Source organism: Numenius arquata, chromosome 4 (assembly GCF_964106895.1).
Source record: "Numenius arquata chromosome 4, bNumArq3.hap1.1, whole genome shotgun sequence".
In the NCBI taxonomy this organism is placed as follows: domain Eukaryota; kingdom Metazoa; phylum Chordata; class Aves; order Charadriiformes; family Scolopacidae; genus Numenius; species Numenius arquata.
In genome coordinates, this window is record NC_133579.1 from 22,862,789 (window position 1) to 22,879,682 (window position 16,894).

The 16,894-nt window shown below is 40.0% G+C and overlaps 1 protein-coding gene across 1 annotated transcript in view; it reads left to right on the top strand.

Moving 5' to 3' along the window:
• Positions 1-1,447: 1,447 nt before the first annotated feature.
• Positions 1,448-16,894, top strand: part of ARHGAP28 (Rho GTPase activating protein 28) — a 73,855-nt gene continuing 58,408 nt past the window's right edge. Inside the window, exon 1 of the mRNA XM_074146387.1 lies at positions 1,448-1,578. Within this exon, the coding sequence (XP_074002488.1) occupies positions 1,448-1,578 (131 nt within the window). The remainder of the gene's footprint in view (positions 1,579-16,894) is intronic.

Sequence of the window (16,894 nt, forward strand, 5' to 3'; positions counted from 1 at the left end):
TCCTGGGTGAGTCTGGCAAGAAATGCTGCCAAGTCTACTGTTATCAGTGTCCTAAGCTGGTTAATTTAAAATTAACTTGGGCACTGCCTACATGAGTCGCAGCAACATATTTGACTGAAACCGTCCTGCCCCTCCAGGCAGGATATGGAGCTCAGGGGAAAGGTGGAGATGAGGTGAATCATTTTTGTACCCTTCAAAACCTGAGCTAATTCGCCAGCTGGAGAGAGAAACAGTGTAATTTAGGTAGCCCCCATAGCAGTGCTAAGAGAGCACGTTCCCTCAAGGGGGGTGTGAAAGGGGAGCCTGAAAGGCATTTTGCACAGTACCCACACTGGGGATGCTGCCCGCAGCTCTGACAAAGGTGCACAGAGGCTGGTGTTTTGCCCACGTGCTCACAAGACCCTCAGATTGCTGTGGGTCATAGAGTAAAATTAGGGACATCTTTCCCATGATTTCATGGGCAGGACAATAGTTTTCAGGAGCGAACATTTATTGGAAACATTTCTTTTCAAAAAACCCCTATGCCCTGAAGAAGTTGGAGAGGAAAATAAAGGGCTTTGTGAGTTTTCTCATTTTGTCTGCAAAGTTTTCCCTGGGTGTTACTCCAGATTTGGACCCCAATATTTTTGCTTGCTGATTTTCCTTTTGAGAGAAAAACATTCAATTAGCATACAAACATCAAGTGCAAGCATGAAAAAATATCAAGCACCTCGGAGTGTATTTATTTATGGGATTGCTCCAGATGAACGCACGCTATTGTAAAAATAATTCACTCCTTTCCCAGCGCCCTTCTCATTTTGTACATGGTCACATCAGGCAAAACAAAAGCTTAATCTGTTTTCAGGAGAAAGCAAGTGTAGTTCCCTGCCACAGAAATGATCCAGTATGTAGGAAATCAAGGTTCCTGCTCCTTGATTATTTAAACAGAGCACAGCCTACTGGGTTTCTGAATCTCTCGTGTAAGCAGCTTAAATGTCACTCCCTGCCCTGCCAAACCACGTTTTGTGTTTGAGTAGTGCTCTCCACTCGTCCTGCTGCTTAACTGGCAAATAATTTCACTTAGTCGAGCCTATTTCAGGAGCAGGAGGAGTATTAAGAAACTGACTCTTAAAAAAGAAACAAAAAGAAAGCAAGCAAGAAGTTTTCCCAGCGGTCGCTCGGTGCTGTGTCGGATTACTCAGGTTTCTAGTTTCCTAGGAACGTAGTAACTTCCCTGTGGGTTGCTTTGTGGGCGGTGTTTTTGAATATATGCTAATTCAGCTTTCCTGACAGGGAGAGGAGCCGTGTCTCAGTTACACAGCTCTCCTGACAGCAAACGGTGGCGAGAGAGTGTTACAGAGTCAGGACATGCACTCCTACTTGTGACAGGACCGCTTGGCCTCCCATTGGGGCTGTCAGCACCCCCCTCAATCGCCTTTGTCACCGGCAGCAGGGCCAACATGCGCCTATGACCATGGAGATGAAGGACTCGGGCAGCGTGGTCCTGACAGCCTACCATCCCCACAGCCCAGCCAGGATCCCAGGCATGGAGCAGAGCTTTGTGCAGGACATCCCCCCCAGCCATTCGCCCAGCAGCAGGTAAAGCCTGAGGGATGGGGACCGGTACCATGCCCTGACATTTCGCCGGGGCCAGTCGCGGGTATTGTTGACCGTATGTCAGCCTGAGAGCGTTTCCCAATCACTCGGCCACTTCACGAGCGTTTTGCTCTCGCACGTTTCTTGCCTCCACCGGGGAAGTGCTTCAGCCCAGTGCCGCTGGTCAGGATTGGGAGGGGGAAACACGGGTGCTTATTTTCAATCTTGTAAGTCAACAGAGCAGGCCAGTTTCCTGCCCAAGATACTCAACAAGACAATCCCCAGGAAAAAAAAAAAAAAAAGCATGTGAATTACACTTCTGCTGAGGTCGTTTAGGACTGTATTACAGAAAGTTAGAAGTTTGGAGTGACTGAATCTGGCGCTCAGAAAGTTGATTCTGGCTTTGGTTTAGAGGATTATTTAATTCCTTCCCTATTCACCCACCTCATCAGGACCAGCCCTTGCCTTTTTGTGAAATTGCAGTTGGTGCTTTGCACACCCACATACACACAATGGGAGATTGCATCGTTAAAGACTTAGTCTAAATAAGAAAATTCCTTTGGGTTGCAGGAAACTAAGCATTGTCTTAATTAATGCAGTCGTGTGTATGTTTACTTCCCTGCTCTGTAAGAATGCAGGTATTTGCACAGTTTAAAAACAGCAGTTTGGGCAATTTTATTGTTTTAAAAAATCTGACCTTTCTCCTAAATGTGCTTGTCTGAGTTTTGCAGTTTTCTCCAAAAGAAGTGGTATGAAAGTTCATACTGTAAAAAGTTGAAGAAAGTAGGAAATGTTATTCTGTGGCTTGACTGAAAAAAATGAGAACTAAAATCTGAGAAAACAGTAGATGTGATTATTTACAGGAATTAAGTCTGTGTCTTCTCTTAATAAAAATAATTATATTTACTTCATATTGTTTATTTATAGCCCAATAGCTATTTTGTTTTCAATGTCATTATTTAGGTTAGCTGCATCTTCCTGTTCTTTGTGTATTTCCCTGGCTGTCTCATAAAGATAACTCCTTTGTTCTGTTAAACTGTTGTTTGAGAGCAGTACCAAAATACACAATTTCATGTTAAGAAAAGAAACACAGTCTGGGCTTTTAGACGCAGTAAGAATGGCATTTGCTTCTCAAAACAGAGAGCAGTGGTTTGGCATTGGGCTACTGGGGAGCATGTCATTTCTTCCCCAAGGAAGAATGCTAAACTCAATCTCCCTTTGAGTCTGTGAGCAACGGAAATGTGGTGTTTTGCTATTTTTCTTGTAGGTGTGCTAATTGTTTTAAAATGCTCCTGAAACTTAAGCTCAGGGTGCATGAGGGTTTAAATCACATACGTATCACCTAAGAAAAGCAGAAGTGCAAATTGCAGTTCCTGAAAGAAAAAAACAAAAACAAAAAAAAAACCAAACAGAAAAAACACCAACAAAAGAGGATCCTGGCATTTCGATGGAGAACATATTTTGGAAGCTCCTGCCACGAGGCATAGTCATGTGTCTCTCTATATGTCTATGTGTCCATAAGATTTTGGTGCTGTCTTCCCTTTCTTGTACTCAACTTCCTGCAGCTGTTTAATAGCAATAGCCAAATTCTGCCATATGGGCAGTCAGTGACCGTCTGAGTTTCCAAAGCCTGTTCAAGAGAGGGATTTTATTAACCCAGCATGCAGTCTTCTGGAATGCAGAATCCATGAAGGCAAATGCACTGAGCATTTTAGCAAATGGTAAAATAGGCTCTGGCCTAATCCCTACTTCATCTTCTAAGAACTCTTTCCTGGACTGCATTTTCTGTATAGTTTCCTCTGCCGCCATCCTAATGCAAGAAGTTTAACTATAGACTCTGTCTGGTGTTCCTTGATACCCAGGGCAGCTACCCACACTATGGCATGCTAACTCCTTGACTCTCCAGGAGAATGATTCAAAAAAGCATGCAAAGAGCAGAGGTGTTGCCTATTTTTTGTTTGATAACAAAGGCAGTTGGGAACCAGAATCTGACTTTCCTCTGAATTCAGTTGGGTTTAGTTAGATGTAGGTCTAGTTAAGTCCGTACTTCAGATATCTGTCTGTGAGAACAAAATCAGTCTTGGATATTAACTTTCAACCTGATAAACTGCTGAGCAGCTTTCTTTCAGCTTAGGAATCAATATCTTTCCTTTTCTTTCCTCTCCCCAAAACATTTCTCTTGCTTTAGAGTGATGCTCCCTTTATATCAGAACAGCTCCACTCACCATAGCCAGGCTTGGATGTGAGTGTCTCCAAGCTATGTTTTCTCTTGCAAACACTTTCACTTTGGGAACCCTCTAAGCAGAGGTTTCTCACAGAAAGGGGAAGCTCATGCAGCCTCAGTCGACATTAAAATGTTCTGCTTCCCACTATTTAAAAAGACACTGATAAAAAAGAAGGAAAGATTTAAGTAGCCATCACGAACTTCTAAACAACTGAGTCATCTTAAACACTCTTGCCAATCCAATTACACAGATGAGAAGCCCATGGACACCAAAGTTTACACTAATAAAGTAACTTAGATGTTATGTTAGGGGGTATCAGCTGGTGGGCTGTAAGGGGGACAGGAGAAGATGTGCTTTGTGCTTTAGCTGCTTTGAATGGAAGATGCACCAGTGTGCAATAAAGGATGGTAAATTCATAGGTGTAATGAAGAGGAGAGTGGGATGAATGTTTGACTACACAGCAATGCCATCACCAATATGCAAAGGAGAATTCTAGCTTCCAAACTTACTGTTGGGTAACATTAATAAAAAGGTTAAGAGGGACCACAAATTCCAGCCATTCTCCAGAACAAGACAGCATCAGGGGGACTAAAGATAGTTGTACTTAAATATCTCCTCCTCAACTATCTATATCATTCTTTTCTATTTTTCTCCTTTTGTTCCATCTTGCAGACTTACTTACTTTACCAGTTCTACACATGGACTGAGCCCTGAAACTGCACTGTTGAGTTTGCTAGAAGTCCAGGAGAATTCTCCAGCCAAATCTTCCTTTAATTCCATTAATGCAACTAGCAAGTTCATTTTCCATTTTTCTCATGGAACATTCAGGTCCCTTCACTTCACTTGTCACCTGCTTTGCATGACTTCAATTGCTGATAACATTTATATTATTCATATCTTTTTTTCTTTATTTTTATTGTGAACAAAGTATTGGGGAGAGCTCTGTTTTCTTTGCTTTGCAGACAGACTAATTTGATGGCATATGAGTATAGTGGGCAAGACTCCTGTGCTTGTGGCATCCCCGTCTTTTTTTTTTTTTAATTCCGTTTATTAGAACTCAGATGCCAGAAGTACCAGTAGCAAACACCCTAGAATATCACACTATTCCTTTCAATACAGATACTGTCTCAGTGTAAAGGTTAAAGTGCTGATTTATGTTAAGTAATGGACAACTTTTCCATCCTCACTTTAGAAGACGAAGGACTTTGCAGTTGTGCACAAATACTGCTCCTGGATTATATAGAGGAAAAGCGGGAGCACGGCCATACATCTTCCTTCCATCTCCTTTTTATCCTGCTAGGACACCCTAGGAGGAGTTATTCTTGTGCTCAGAGGAAGCAGGCGTGACCTCTATGCCAAATGGCCAGTGAGGTCTCTAAGGTAATTATGCAATTAGGGGAGTACAAAGCATTCCTAAGTGAGTCATGCTAAAGCTTTCATTTACTCAAGTATGAGAGTTAGTGCATCCCTCAGCTTGTTTGTTACTGGCATATCTACCAACAAAGAACTCCTCCTGCACTGCAAATCACAGATATTTCCACTGCAATGAGTGGTTTGGGCTTATATGTGCATGAGATAAGAATCAGAGGAAAGAAAAAGCCCATTGACAGGGTTTTTTCCTGCAGAATGGGTTTAGAGCAGCTTTAAAGGGCACATCAAGCTTTTTATACATGGAATAAACATCTTTATAATCAATATTCATGCAAAGAATGGCATATACACTACCAAACTTACGGGTATGCTCCACAAAGGTAAAGGACAAAGTGGATTTCAGCACCACCGAACAACTCATCCAAGACCCCTTCTCAGCTTTTCCTCTAGTCAAGGGTAAGTCTGGCACATCCAGTTGCTTCAGGGAAATGCCTTTTCAACCTCTTCATGTTCAGCATGTCTCCCTCCTCCTACTGTCAGGGGGTGACTTTCAGGCAGACAACACTGAAACACTGAAAAAAACAGGAAATTTTTCTGAAGTTTCTATGTGGCCTTGAGTTACCTGCTGGTAGCTTCCAGGATTCCTGCTCTCCAAGCCTAAGACTTGCAGATTTGGGGCCAATAGTAAAGTCATTACACTGGACAAGCATTACAGCAGATCCTTTTTGCAATATTCATCCCCTCTTGCAAGCCCAAAGACACTACAGAGATATGTCATGGTGAGCTAAAAGTGTCCTGAAATAATGACTGTGTCTCTGGAAGGACAAAACTGGAGGAGGAGCATTTATGCGCCAAAATTTGGCTTGTGGCAAGAGGAGCTGTATGAGCAGTTCAGATTTTATCCCAACAGAAACAGATTTTATTGCGGTGAAGTAAGGTCTGTATGCCCCAAGGCTGGGTGATCTGGGTTTAATTTCTGTCAGCACTGATTGAGCAGCTCCCCTGCTCAGTTGTATACAAGTGATATCAAGAATGTCTTCTAAGTGATGCAGGATAAACAACCTTAACTATTTTGGATGTTTATCTCACTCTACCATAAACTTCCCCAGAAGACAAAAATAAAAATCTGGCTCCTTTTCCACAGTAAATCTTGAAATTACTTGGACGTCTTGTAGTAACTTGGACTCAAAACCTATGAAATTAGAATTTCAAAATGTACTAAAAGTGGTAAAAGAAACCCCACAAAACAGTAGTCTAGGAAAAGACTGTATTGGCACAGGTTGGGCAAAAAAATATATCTTGCAGAAAAAAAAATGCTTTATAATCTCTAGCAGCTTTCTAAAATATGATTTTCTTAAAAGTATATTTTAATAGATGATAAGAATGATGATTCTTAATAAAATAGTTACTGGGAGGATGCGTATAAATTAGTCAGACAATGGGAGACGCGCTTTTCCTGTAGGTTTTAGAAATACCTACAGAATGTCCTCTGGGAGCCTCACTGAGGAATGTAGTATTTATAGCCAGTTCCTCATGTTATGGTTGAAACTAGAGTTGGCTTCTCTGGTTTCTTTTTAGTTTGGTGCTCCTGCTGTTCTCCCTGGTACCTCCATATGTAGAGCTGATGGAAAACATCTGGCACTGTCGCTTTGATCATTTTGTTTGGTTGAGCATTTAGCCAGCTGCCCCATTCATTTTTAACTAAGTCACTTATCTCTGATTACATGAGGGTTGGGGCTGCCCGCAAAATACACGTAAGACCTGAGAGCCCTGTGTGCCCTATACAGACACCTTCAGATTGCATCTGGCAGACTGACAGCACTGGCATAACAAACAACCAGGAATAAAGAACCATAAAGTGTTATTTTTGCACAGGAGATCAAAATAATTCAGTGTAAATGTGTGGAAAATGTGCAGTGGTGGGAACTGCAACACATGACTGAAAGACTAGCAAAAGTCCTAGCTAGGACAGTATCTGAAAAGCATCTGGTTAGCACTGTACAAATATAGAATAACATCCTGAAATAATGGGGAGTATCCACAGCAAACAATCAAGTTAACATCCTGGATTTTGGCTAACCACAGTACTAGCAGACACTTGGCCCACTGCAGTGCTTTTCTCCAGCTGGCGTGGTGGCACAGCAGAATAAGGCTAGCAGGCACCACGTCCACCTTCAGGGTGGGATCATGCTCTGTGCAGTCTTCAGGTAACACTGATGGGTGCATTAAAAGAGCACAGGAGGGAAACTAGGAGAAGAGTGTCCAGAGTCATGTCTCAACTGGTCACTGAAGTCAGGCATCCTCTCTAGGATTTTGGCCCCTTTGCCTGCCTCCTTCTTTCCCTCTCTATGGAAACACACCCCCCATAGTCTTCCGAGTCCTATTGTATGTGCCAGGGACTCCGAAGGGGGTGAGAGGAAGAGGAGAACAAATCAGGACAAGAGAAGCACCACCTTCACAGGTATATGACCTGATTCTCCTCTTTGTGTGCAAATAAAAGGAGTTGGAGCAAGTAAAGAAACATCTCCCAAAGGACATTGTGTAGTGGAGCCATTTATAGTTGACCACTGAGTTCCATCAGACGTATGTGGTAACGGGTTTTGGAATGGCATTTAAGTGGGGATTTTGAAGTCAAAAGCTGAAATGTTTTAAAACACAGGTTATTTGAAAAAGAGCCCCTATTACCCTGACGGATTATTTTAGCAGAAGTCAGCAGAACTGCTTGAGTTGGCATCCCTTGTAATTAATGTAAGGGAAAGACTGATCCTCTGTGAGGAATCCCCTGTCTTTGTAATTCACTTCTTCCCCTGTCTGTATCTGTTAACTTTCCAGACTCTGAAGGAGCTTCTGGTCTCTGAGGAGAGTGGAACAAACACTGGAGCAGGGAGCCTATTATCAGCTTGTTCGTTTGAAGACGGTTATGTTTTCTTATTTAGGATGCTATGTATAATACTCAGCTGCTGTAAGCCTATGGGATTTTCAGAAGTGTGAAATCACCCAGTTTAGGATGGAGCTATGCTGGATGTTTAGACAGAAGAAAGCTGAACTAAGGAGAGACAGAAATCTTTGCTACTAAGTGTTGCCATTATTGGATTTCTGCCTGAGGACTATATAAGCCTTTTATAACATTTCTTTCTATAGAAGTTAGTTTGGGTACATAATGAGCAAAATAATGACCATAAGTCTTTTTGTGGAGGGTAGAAGAGCCCTACTAATGCAGAGAGACAGAAGGGAATGTATATTGAAAGCCTATATTGGATGTAGAAGTCCAGGTGGGTTAACATCATTTACCAACTGGAAGACAAGTAAAGCAAGAGCAGGCTGGGGAACTGTGTTTTAAACATCTGTGGGCTAAACCTCAAGACAGCAGACATCAGGTCACTCTCACAATTTGCTACCAGGGATGGAAGAAGCTCTAGAGCTGTAAATCTTCATGTTTTACTACAGCTAATCAGAAAAATACTGACTTCCCAATGGACAGATTTTGACAGGGAATAACAAATTTATACAAGGCCTGAATTTGACTCACTGAGTAGTATGTTCCTCACTAACTACACCCTTGCAGAGTGTCTGAAGTTATCCAGACTCTGGGTTTGTCTGTGTAACCTCTAGGTATGGCAAAGGAGAGCCTCCTCCCCATCAGTTTCCCTTTTTCTGGCTGATAAAATCTCAGAACAAAATATCATGCAGGCTTATTTTCTGGCCTGGTGATTATCATACCTAGCAGTCAAAAGGGTATCTAAAAGTGAGAATGTCAGATCCTTTTTTAAGGTTAACATTAGTACGAGAGCAAGAACTGGATAGTTCTAGCGTTCAATCTGACAAGAAATGCTCTGTCTTTTTTATATTCTAGTCTAATAAAAGGTCAATAATAAATCCTGCAGTGGAATGTCAAGTGGGATATGAGCCTTGTTTATGCACATAAACTGAGCTAATAATGGATACTTAGGTATAGTAATGGAAGTTTTACCTCTGAATTCAGTGGAAATGGGATCAAGCCATCAGAATTCAGATTTGCTGTCCACAGGCATGATCTGATTGTGCTATCTCTTTTCTCAGCTCAGGCTTGCTTCCTACTTAATAGGATTCTTGCAGAATAAGACATCAGTATGAAGTCTTAGATAAGTAAAACATAATGGTGACTAGGTCTGTCTTCCTTTTGCAATATTTCCCTCCATTATTTGAATATTTTGAAAACTCAAGTTCTAAATATTTGTCTGGATGTAGCAGAGGTGAATATAAAAACTTTTCTGTAGTTACAGGTGAAACATGGAGTGGGCCGTTCTCTGTAGGTATTTTGCAAGCTTGGCTGTCCTTGGCCATTTCTGGGCCAGATGGTGCCCAGATCATGCATGTGCAAGGAAGTGAAAGGAAGCAGCGAGCTTATCCTGGTGAACAGAGACAAAGGAAGCCTTTGTACTTGGGCTGCAGCAGGATTTCACATTGAAAGTGCTCGCTTTTGGAGAGAGGGTGGGCAGAAGGAAGCAGGGACAGCTGGCCAAGCACAGGAGAGGGGTCTTTTAAATATGTGGGAGTCTCTAGTCTCCTGCTGAAACAATTGTGTCCGCCTTGTGTAGGGTCCTTCTTACATCTTCCACTCAGAGGATGCATTTCACCATAATCCCCAGTGATCTGCTGAAATTCTTTGATGTTGCCTTGCTTGCTTGCTTTCTTCCCTCCTTCCATCCTAATTGCTAAAAAGCAATTAAACCATCAGAATTTAAGGATAACATCATTACTGAGAATGTGAGGTTTCTGGAAGAATAAATTTATTCTTATTTATGTGTGTGTGTACAATATGCACAAGTCCATAGACAGAGCATGAAGCTTAAGGCTACCCATGTGTCACTGACAATTCACAGAATATATGGCAAACATTAGAATTACTTACCCCATAAATCAAAAATTAACTGGAATCTTCTTCAAGTGTATTTCTTCAAGCCATCTGTTGCCTCTGATGAAGAGTGGCAATTAAAAATAAACAAAGGAACCTACTATGTCAATTTTTGAAAAGCTTTCTTCAACTTACAGGACCTCCATGTTCTGTATTTAGGAAGCACACCACAGAGTTTTGGGAGGGACATTGACTCTGCAGCTGTTTTGTGTGGTCAAGATGCATTTCATCCATAATGGACTCCAGCTCTTATGGCTTTTTTTAACTACCAAATCTTTTTTATAAGACTTAGCTATGCCAAGCCTGAAGTTAACTGTGCCACACTCAGCAATGCATAAGACCATGCAAACCAAACCAGCTTTCCTCAGTCTACACTGAACACAAGTAAATCTGCAGTTAATTACATTACGTGCCATGCAACAATGAGTCACTGTAGTTATAAGTAATCACTCATTTGTACAGGGCGTTTATTGTCATAGGATGTCCCATTTTCTCTTTCCACATTCTAACATGGGGTATGATATTCATGTGGGCAATGAGGATGTCTATAATTAAGACTGTTAGTGCTATCAAGAATTCTAAAATATACAGTAAGTTGTACTTTTCAGAGTTAACCTTCTCCTACAGCTTACTGAAGGAAGAAGGAGGTGTATTGCTGTTTTATTTAAGGCATAGTCCTTTTCTTTTGCTGTCACACACAGGATACTGAAATTTATGTACAATCAGTATTTAAGGCCCAATTGTGATGCCTGTATTCTGACACATATTGAAAATCTATATTACAGGCAAAAAGGAACCAAATAAAGCAATGAAAAAATAAAAAAAAAAAATCAGTTTGACACAGTAAGGTTTAACACTGAGGTAAAAAATCCATGGCATTAGTGAATTTCACAATTACCACATAGTGATTACACATTATGCACAGGAATTCAGGATATCTTTTTATGGGGTGGATGCAAGAAAATCCGACCTTCCTTTGCCTGTGTCCAGGAGCTGTATAGTGATGTTACAGCATTTTGCTCAAACCAATAAGCAGGCGCAGCACTGTGCTCCTGCAGCTATAGTGCTTCTGGCCTGAAGGAGCCTGTGCCCAGCCAGCTGACACGGCTGTAGGGGGAACCTTGAAGGCTGGAATTCAAAGTGTTCAGGCTAATGTTTCAGGACTGATAAGAAAAAGAAAAAAAAAAAGAGTGTTTTCTTCTGAACAGGCCACTCTGCTGATTAATAGGTTAGGCTGGGTATTTTCAGTCTAGATGTTTAAAGTAAATAGATGGAAAGCTATACTGCATTTTTCTCAATATTTTGCAGGCTGGAGGGGAAATTTTATCCAACTTACGTGAACCGTAACAGAGTATCTATCTCCTTCATTCGTGTACATCAGATATCTACCAGAGCGAAGCACATGAAAAAGGAGTGGTGCTTGTGATATTCAGATAGAAAAGCTTATTGACAACACTATGAAGGTATTAATCTGAATCCCTGCAGACTCCAGCAGAAGAGTCAAGGGTACAGCAGGGGTCCACAACTAGTCCGGATGAATAAATTTAAAGATTTTAAATTTTTATTTGGTTAGATTTTTTTCCCCCTAATTTAGCTAACCCATGTGAAGACTAGAGTTCTGATTTCCTAAAGAATGCAACCTAAAATATATTTTATTTCTGAAACAATAAATAGGCCAGTCAGCATCTGAATATCCATTAGAACCTCTTTTCTAATTAAACCTCATCAACTGCATAAGAAATATGATAATGTTCAGAGGCTGAATTGAGTCACATTCAAACACTGTAAATAAGGTTCATAACCTTTATTCTTGAGCTGTCAGTTCAGCCTTTGGCTTCTGAATCATTTCATGGCATTGATCCAGGGCTTCAGTTATGCTGAAAAAGACAGTGACCGCTGCATAAGTGGGTGGAAAATCATCATTCAGCAGTTAGCTGGTTATATCTGCTGAAAGCATGTCTGTAATTCTGTGAAGGAGATGGTGTTACTAAGAACAGATTTGTTTCTGAGACTGCCTTGAACCCAGCCAGCTGTAGTTAAACCCTCAAAGGCTGACAAAGTGCATTCCTAATTATATCAGTCGAGTGGACGGCTAGATTAAGTTACCTCCTTTGAGACTATTGGTGATGGGTTTCCATCACTGGGATAGATTTTATATTTCATCCAAATCAAAGGAGACCTCAGGATGTGCAACAATAGAAATGAACCAAACATTGAAATGATATGCATCTGCCTAATATATGCACAAAGCCGGCAGATAGCCACATCCCATGAATTCACTGGACAAGTCAGTAGCAATAACATTTGATAGGCAATCTTTGAAGTCTTCAAATAAACTTAAACTTAGTATTGGATTCATCTTTGAAATTAAGTAAAGCAGTTTGCATCAGGTAGCAGAAGCAGCCAGGAAAATAATAGATAGTGGGAAGAGTTTTTCTGATATCTTTATAGAAGATGCATATTTATGGCCTTGGCCATCTTCACGAGGTCTTACAACATTCACTGATGTCAATATACTTAAGCAACTGGTATAGCTGAAGATAATAAGCTCTGTATTCATTTCTCTGTGGTTTTTTGGGACCTATATTTAGTGAAAAACTTAATACCACTTTCCATCATCTGTGACAAACTACAAAATGCCCTATAGCGTAGTTACAGCAAACCAAATGTAGCATATTCTGAAGATCACTTGAAAGCAATGGGTAGGTCTCAGAGATAAACAATGAACAACACATACTTACCTGTACTGAGAGGAGTGACATATTTTTACAAAAGGGGAGGAATCTTTTTAATCTTCAATATCAATTTTACATCTGATGAAAAGAATTTGTTCACTTTTTCCAAAACTGCTGCTGTGCATTTTATATTTGGGAGACATAAGGAAAAATCCTGTTTGCTTAAGCTAACATTTCTGCCACTACTGGCCTTTCTCACATTTAAACCATGCTACCTAAAGCCAGAGGGATGACACAGTGCTCTGCACATGCCACCTGGAAAATCCTGTTTAGAATTACGCAGTGTGATGGGCCGATCAGATAAGTCATGTCTGTAGAGAGGACGTGTTTGTTTTAACTGTTGAACTGTGGAGGTTATAGAGAGTCGAATCTTTGGATTATGAATGTAATTGACATCTCACGACATCTAAGGTCATATCCGAAACTCCTCTTGGTGACAGTAGGCTTTGGGCTTGTCTGCAAAGATCTTGATGTTCCTGCAACAAACTCTATATCCCTGATGCACATTGCCGTGCTTCTTTTTGGTTATCTATGCTATTCACTCCGTTCTCTTATTTAAAAACTCTTAAATTCCTCACAGGGATAAATCAGTTATTGAATTTCTCTGTAATTACATTTCTATTGAATCCACTTTGCGCACTTATTGGACTTTGATAAAAAGTAATAAACTTAGCCAAAAGCTACTGAACTACACAGGAAAGATAATTGAGTGGGGCAATTGTGTAATGGTCACTCATGATGGAAAAACTTAGCAAGTTCAATGGGATATTTTTCCTATTAAATTCATCATAGTCACTTTTCTGGATTGCCCTCAGAGAAATATACTTACAAATGGAAATATTATCACAAGTTAGCACTGGACCCCAAAATCCAAACAAAACAATGAAGCAACACAGACTTTCCTTCCTATTCTGATTGCATCATTGGAACCACTGCCTAACAGAGGGATTTTGTTTGAAAAAACTTCCTTCTGTGTTTTTTACAGTGCTGTGTGTCTGCATTCCTGCTCATTTCTATGCTTGATTAGCTGAAATCAAATACAATGATGTAGATCTCCAAGCAGCTATAAAAACTCAAAGTGAGCAATACTAACAGCAAAAAAATATTCTACATTGCGATCTTCATGGGAATTGCTGTGCAGAAAGCAAAAGAGCTGACACAAAACCATGTATGTGTTTTTCCTTCGTTTTATTTTGTCATTGTGTAACTGCTCAGAAGTTTGCTCTTTAGCAGACTTCAAATAGCTGTCTGGACAGGTAAAAAGGGATGTACTGTTTGTGTCTCTGCCTCATGCACAGCTATCCTCTGGCCAGCAGTTGGAAAGAAGTGGCTAGATTTTAAGAAATTCTGTAAGTATCAAGCTGTGGGATTTTTTTCCTCTATCTGTGATATTCTCTATGCTTTTAATATTACTTTTGAATTTTGATGAGTTGCTCTTTTGTGGTTTTGCAATCATGATTTTGAGAACGGGAAAGGTATGTTGGTCTTTGCAGCTGAAGTTATGCCTTCTAGGGATGAATCACTGAATTGATTTTGATCATGGACATCAATTTAAATGAATATAAAAATAATTTTTAGGTGCCTAAGATAAGAAGATTGGTGGAGATTTATGTCATCCTATCTGTATTTTCAGAATGTGCAGCTTATGTAAAGATAAAATAAAATAATACGGCACCAAATTACAAATCTAACAAACAAATCTTCCAATCATTAAAAGAATCTAAAGGAACTTGAGAGAAAACCAAAAATTTAAGGAGATAGTGGCAATTGGTTAATGAAATAGGAAGTACATAAGTAAAGAAGAAAACATCTAAAATCTGCTTTTATGACAACCATGCTTTCATGTGAATGCTTTTGCTATGCAGACGAGGGTGGTTTTTTTGCATTTGTCTTGTCATCAAACAAAACTTGGTTAGTCTTTGAAAATTTTTGACAGCATTGGAAAAGACCTTGCTGAGCAGATACCCTCCTACATTTTTAAGTAGTAAACTGAAGAATACACCAAAACTGTGATAAAAGGAGATGAAAGATCATGCAAAATTCTTCAGTTGAAGATTATTCTAAATGAATCTTGACTTCAGCATTTTGTTTTGATGTGGGACTTTATTTAAATTACTTATTTAATCATGCATTTGTTGAAATCAAAGCTGTTGAAAAGTTCGGTAATTGGATTATGTGGAAACGAAAGTTTGTGACTAGAATATTAAATACTGATTGTTGAAATCAAAATAGTTACTCAGAAGTCTAAACAAGTAGCTAAAACACACTGATGCCACTGGGCATTTCAACAAAGAAAGCACAAGAAAATACATGTTCATACCAGGTATGGTGGGAGAACTTTTTTGAAAGGTCAAGTTTATGTTTCTTTCATGCAACCCTTGAAATGCCTGAGGTCAAATTATGTATTACATTGTATTTAAGTTCTGACTATTATCCTATACAATATGTAAATAGGAAAGTCCTGCTTCCCTGGAAATTATGATAAGGTAGCTTCTTGGTTAACTGTGATATCATGCTATGATCCAATGTTCCCCTAACAAAAATGAAATTAGTTTATTTTGCATGAAAAAACCAACCAGATAATATCTTGAGAGGAAATTCTTGACTTATACACTTCTGCTGTCTGTACCATAGAAAGTTTTCTGATTTGCTCTGTTTCTTAGCATTTTGAATGCCTTTTGATGGAGGGGCTGGTTTTAACCCTAATGACAGGATAAATAATAACAAAAGCAACTATGTGGCTGCTTTGAGTTGCTGTAGTTGTCTAATTTTCATTGGACACAAATTTTATCACAAACGTATTCTTATTAGCACTTGCTATGTGTTTCCTGCAGTGTTTGCTGGGCCTGATTCACACATTATTATTCATATTCTGTTTCATATAGAAATATTTTTATAAAATTGTTGAATTGTACTTTTGTCACAAATGGACACCTGGGGGAATTACTGTGTTGTCCAGTTGCTCATGAAGGACAGACTCAGGCAACTTCTAAGCTTGACTGTGGGACATTGAGGTTGACTGTTGGGGTTGTTCACCTCCAGGGACACCTTATTCCAGCCTTCCAACACTTAAAGGAAAGATGGGGACAAACTTTTTAGTAGGGCCTTTTGTGATAGGACAAGGGGTAATCATTTTAAACTAAAGGAGAGTAGATTTAGACTAGGTATAAGGAAGAATTTTTTTACAATGAGGGTGGTGAAACACTGGAACAAATTGCCCAGGGATGTGGTCAATGCCCCATCCCTGGAAACTTTCAAGGTCAGGCTCGACGGGGCTCTGAGCAACCTGATCTAATTGAAGACATCCCCACTCATTACAGGGGGTTGGACTAGACGACTTCTAAAAGTCCCTTCCAACCCAAACTATTCTATGATTCTTTTCTGTGTGCTGGAGGATAACCTGGGGTTATCCTGACCCACCTCCCAGCTCAGATCATTGCCTCAAAGTGTTACAGTGAGATAAGAAAGCTTTCCCTGTCAATTTTTCAGAACTGTAGCTCTGCTTATGACCAACGCAAGGACTGAAAGTGTAGGAAAAACAAACAAAATAGCTGCCCACAGACTTGTGTACCTCCTGAATCTGTGACAACTACATCTATGTGAGCATTTTCTGGAGGAATAGGCAGATCACAAATAGAAAATGGCTTAGTTTCAGTTTGTTCCTTGTTTGATCAAAAGTTATTGTCAAATGCGTACCAAGGCCATAGCTGTTGTCTAGTAGTCAACTATCTCCGAACTACTTTCATTCCCTCCTAGTCTATTAGGACTCAGAAACACAAGCAAGTTGTGATGACTTAACAAGCCACCCCTTACAATGTGAGCTTTTGTAACTGTCCAGGGGCCTGCTTTTAGCACAGGGCAAATAAAAAGTAACTTCGCTAGGCTTTTATGTCTTTCATGGCAGAATAACTCTGAATTATGCCACATTTGCCATGAACTAAACTTTCACATGATAAATATGGCTTGGTTGCCAACCACAAACTCTTCCAGCAGTAGCAATAACATTATTTGTTATTGTGTTCATTATATATAACATTAACATTATATATTCTTAAAATTATATACATCTGAAACTCTTTCCCCTGGACCAAAAG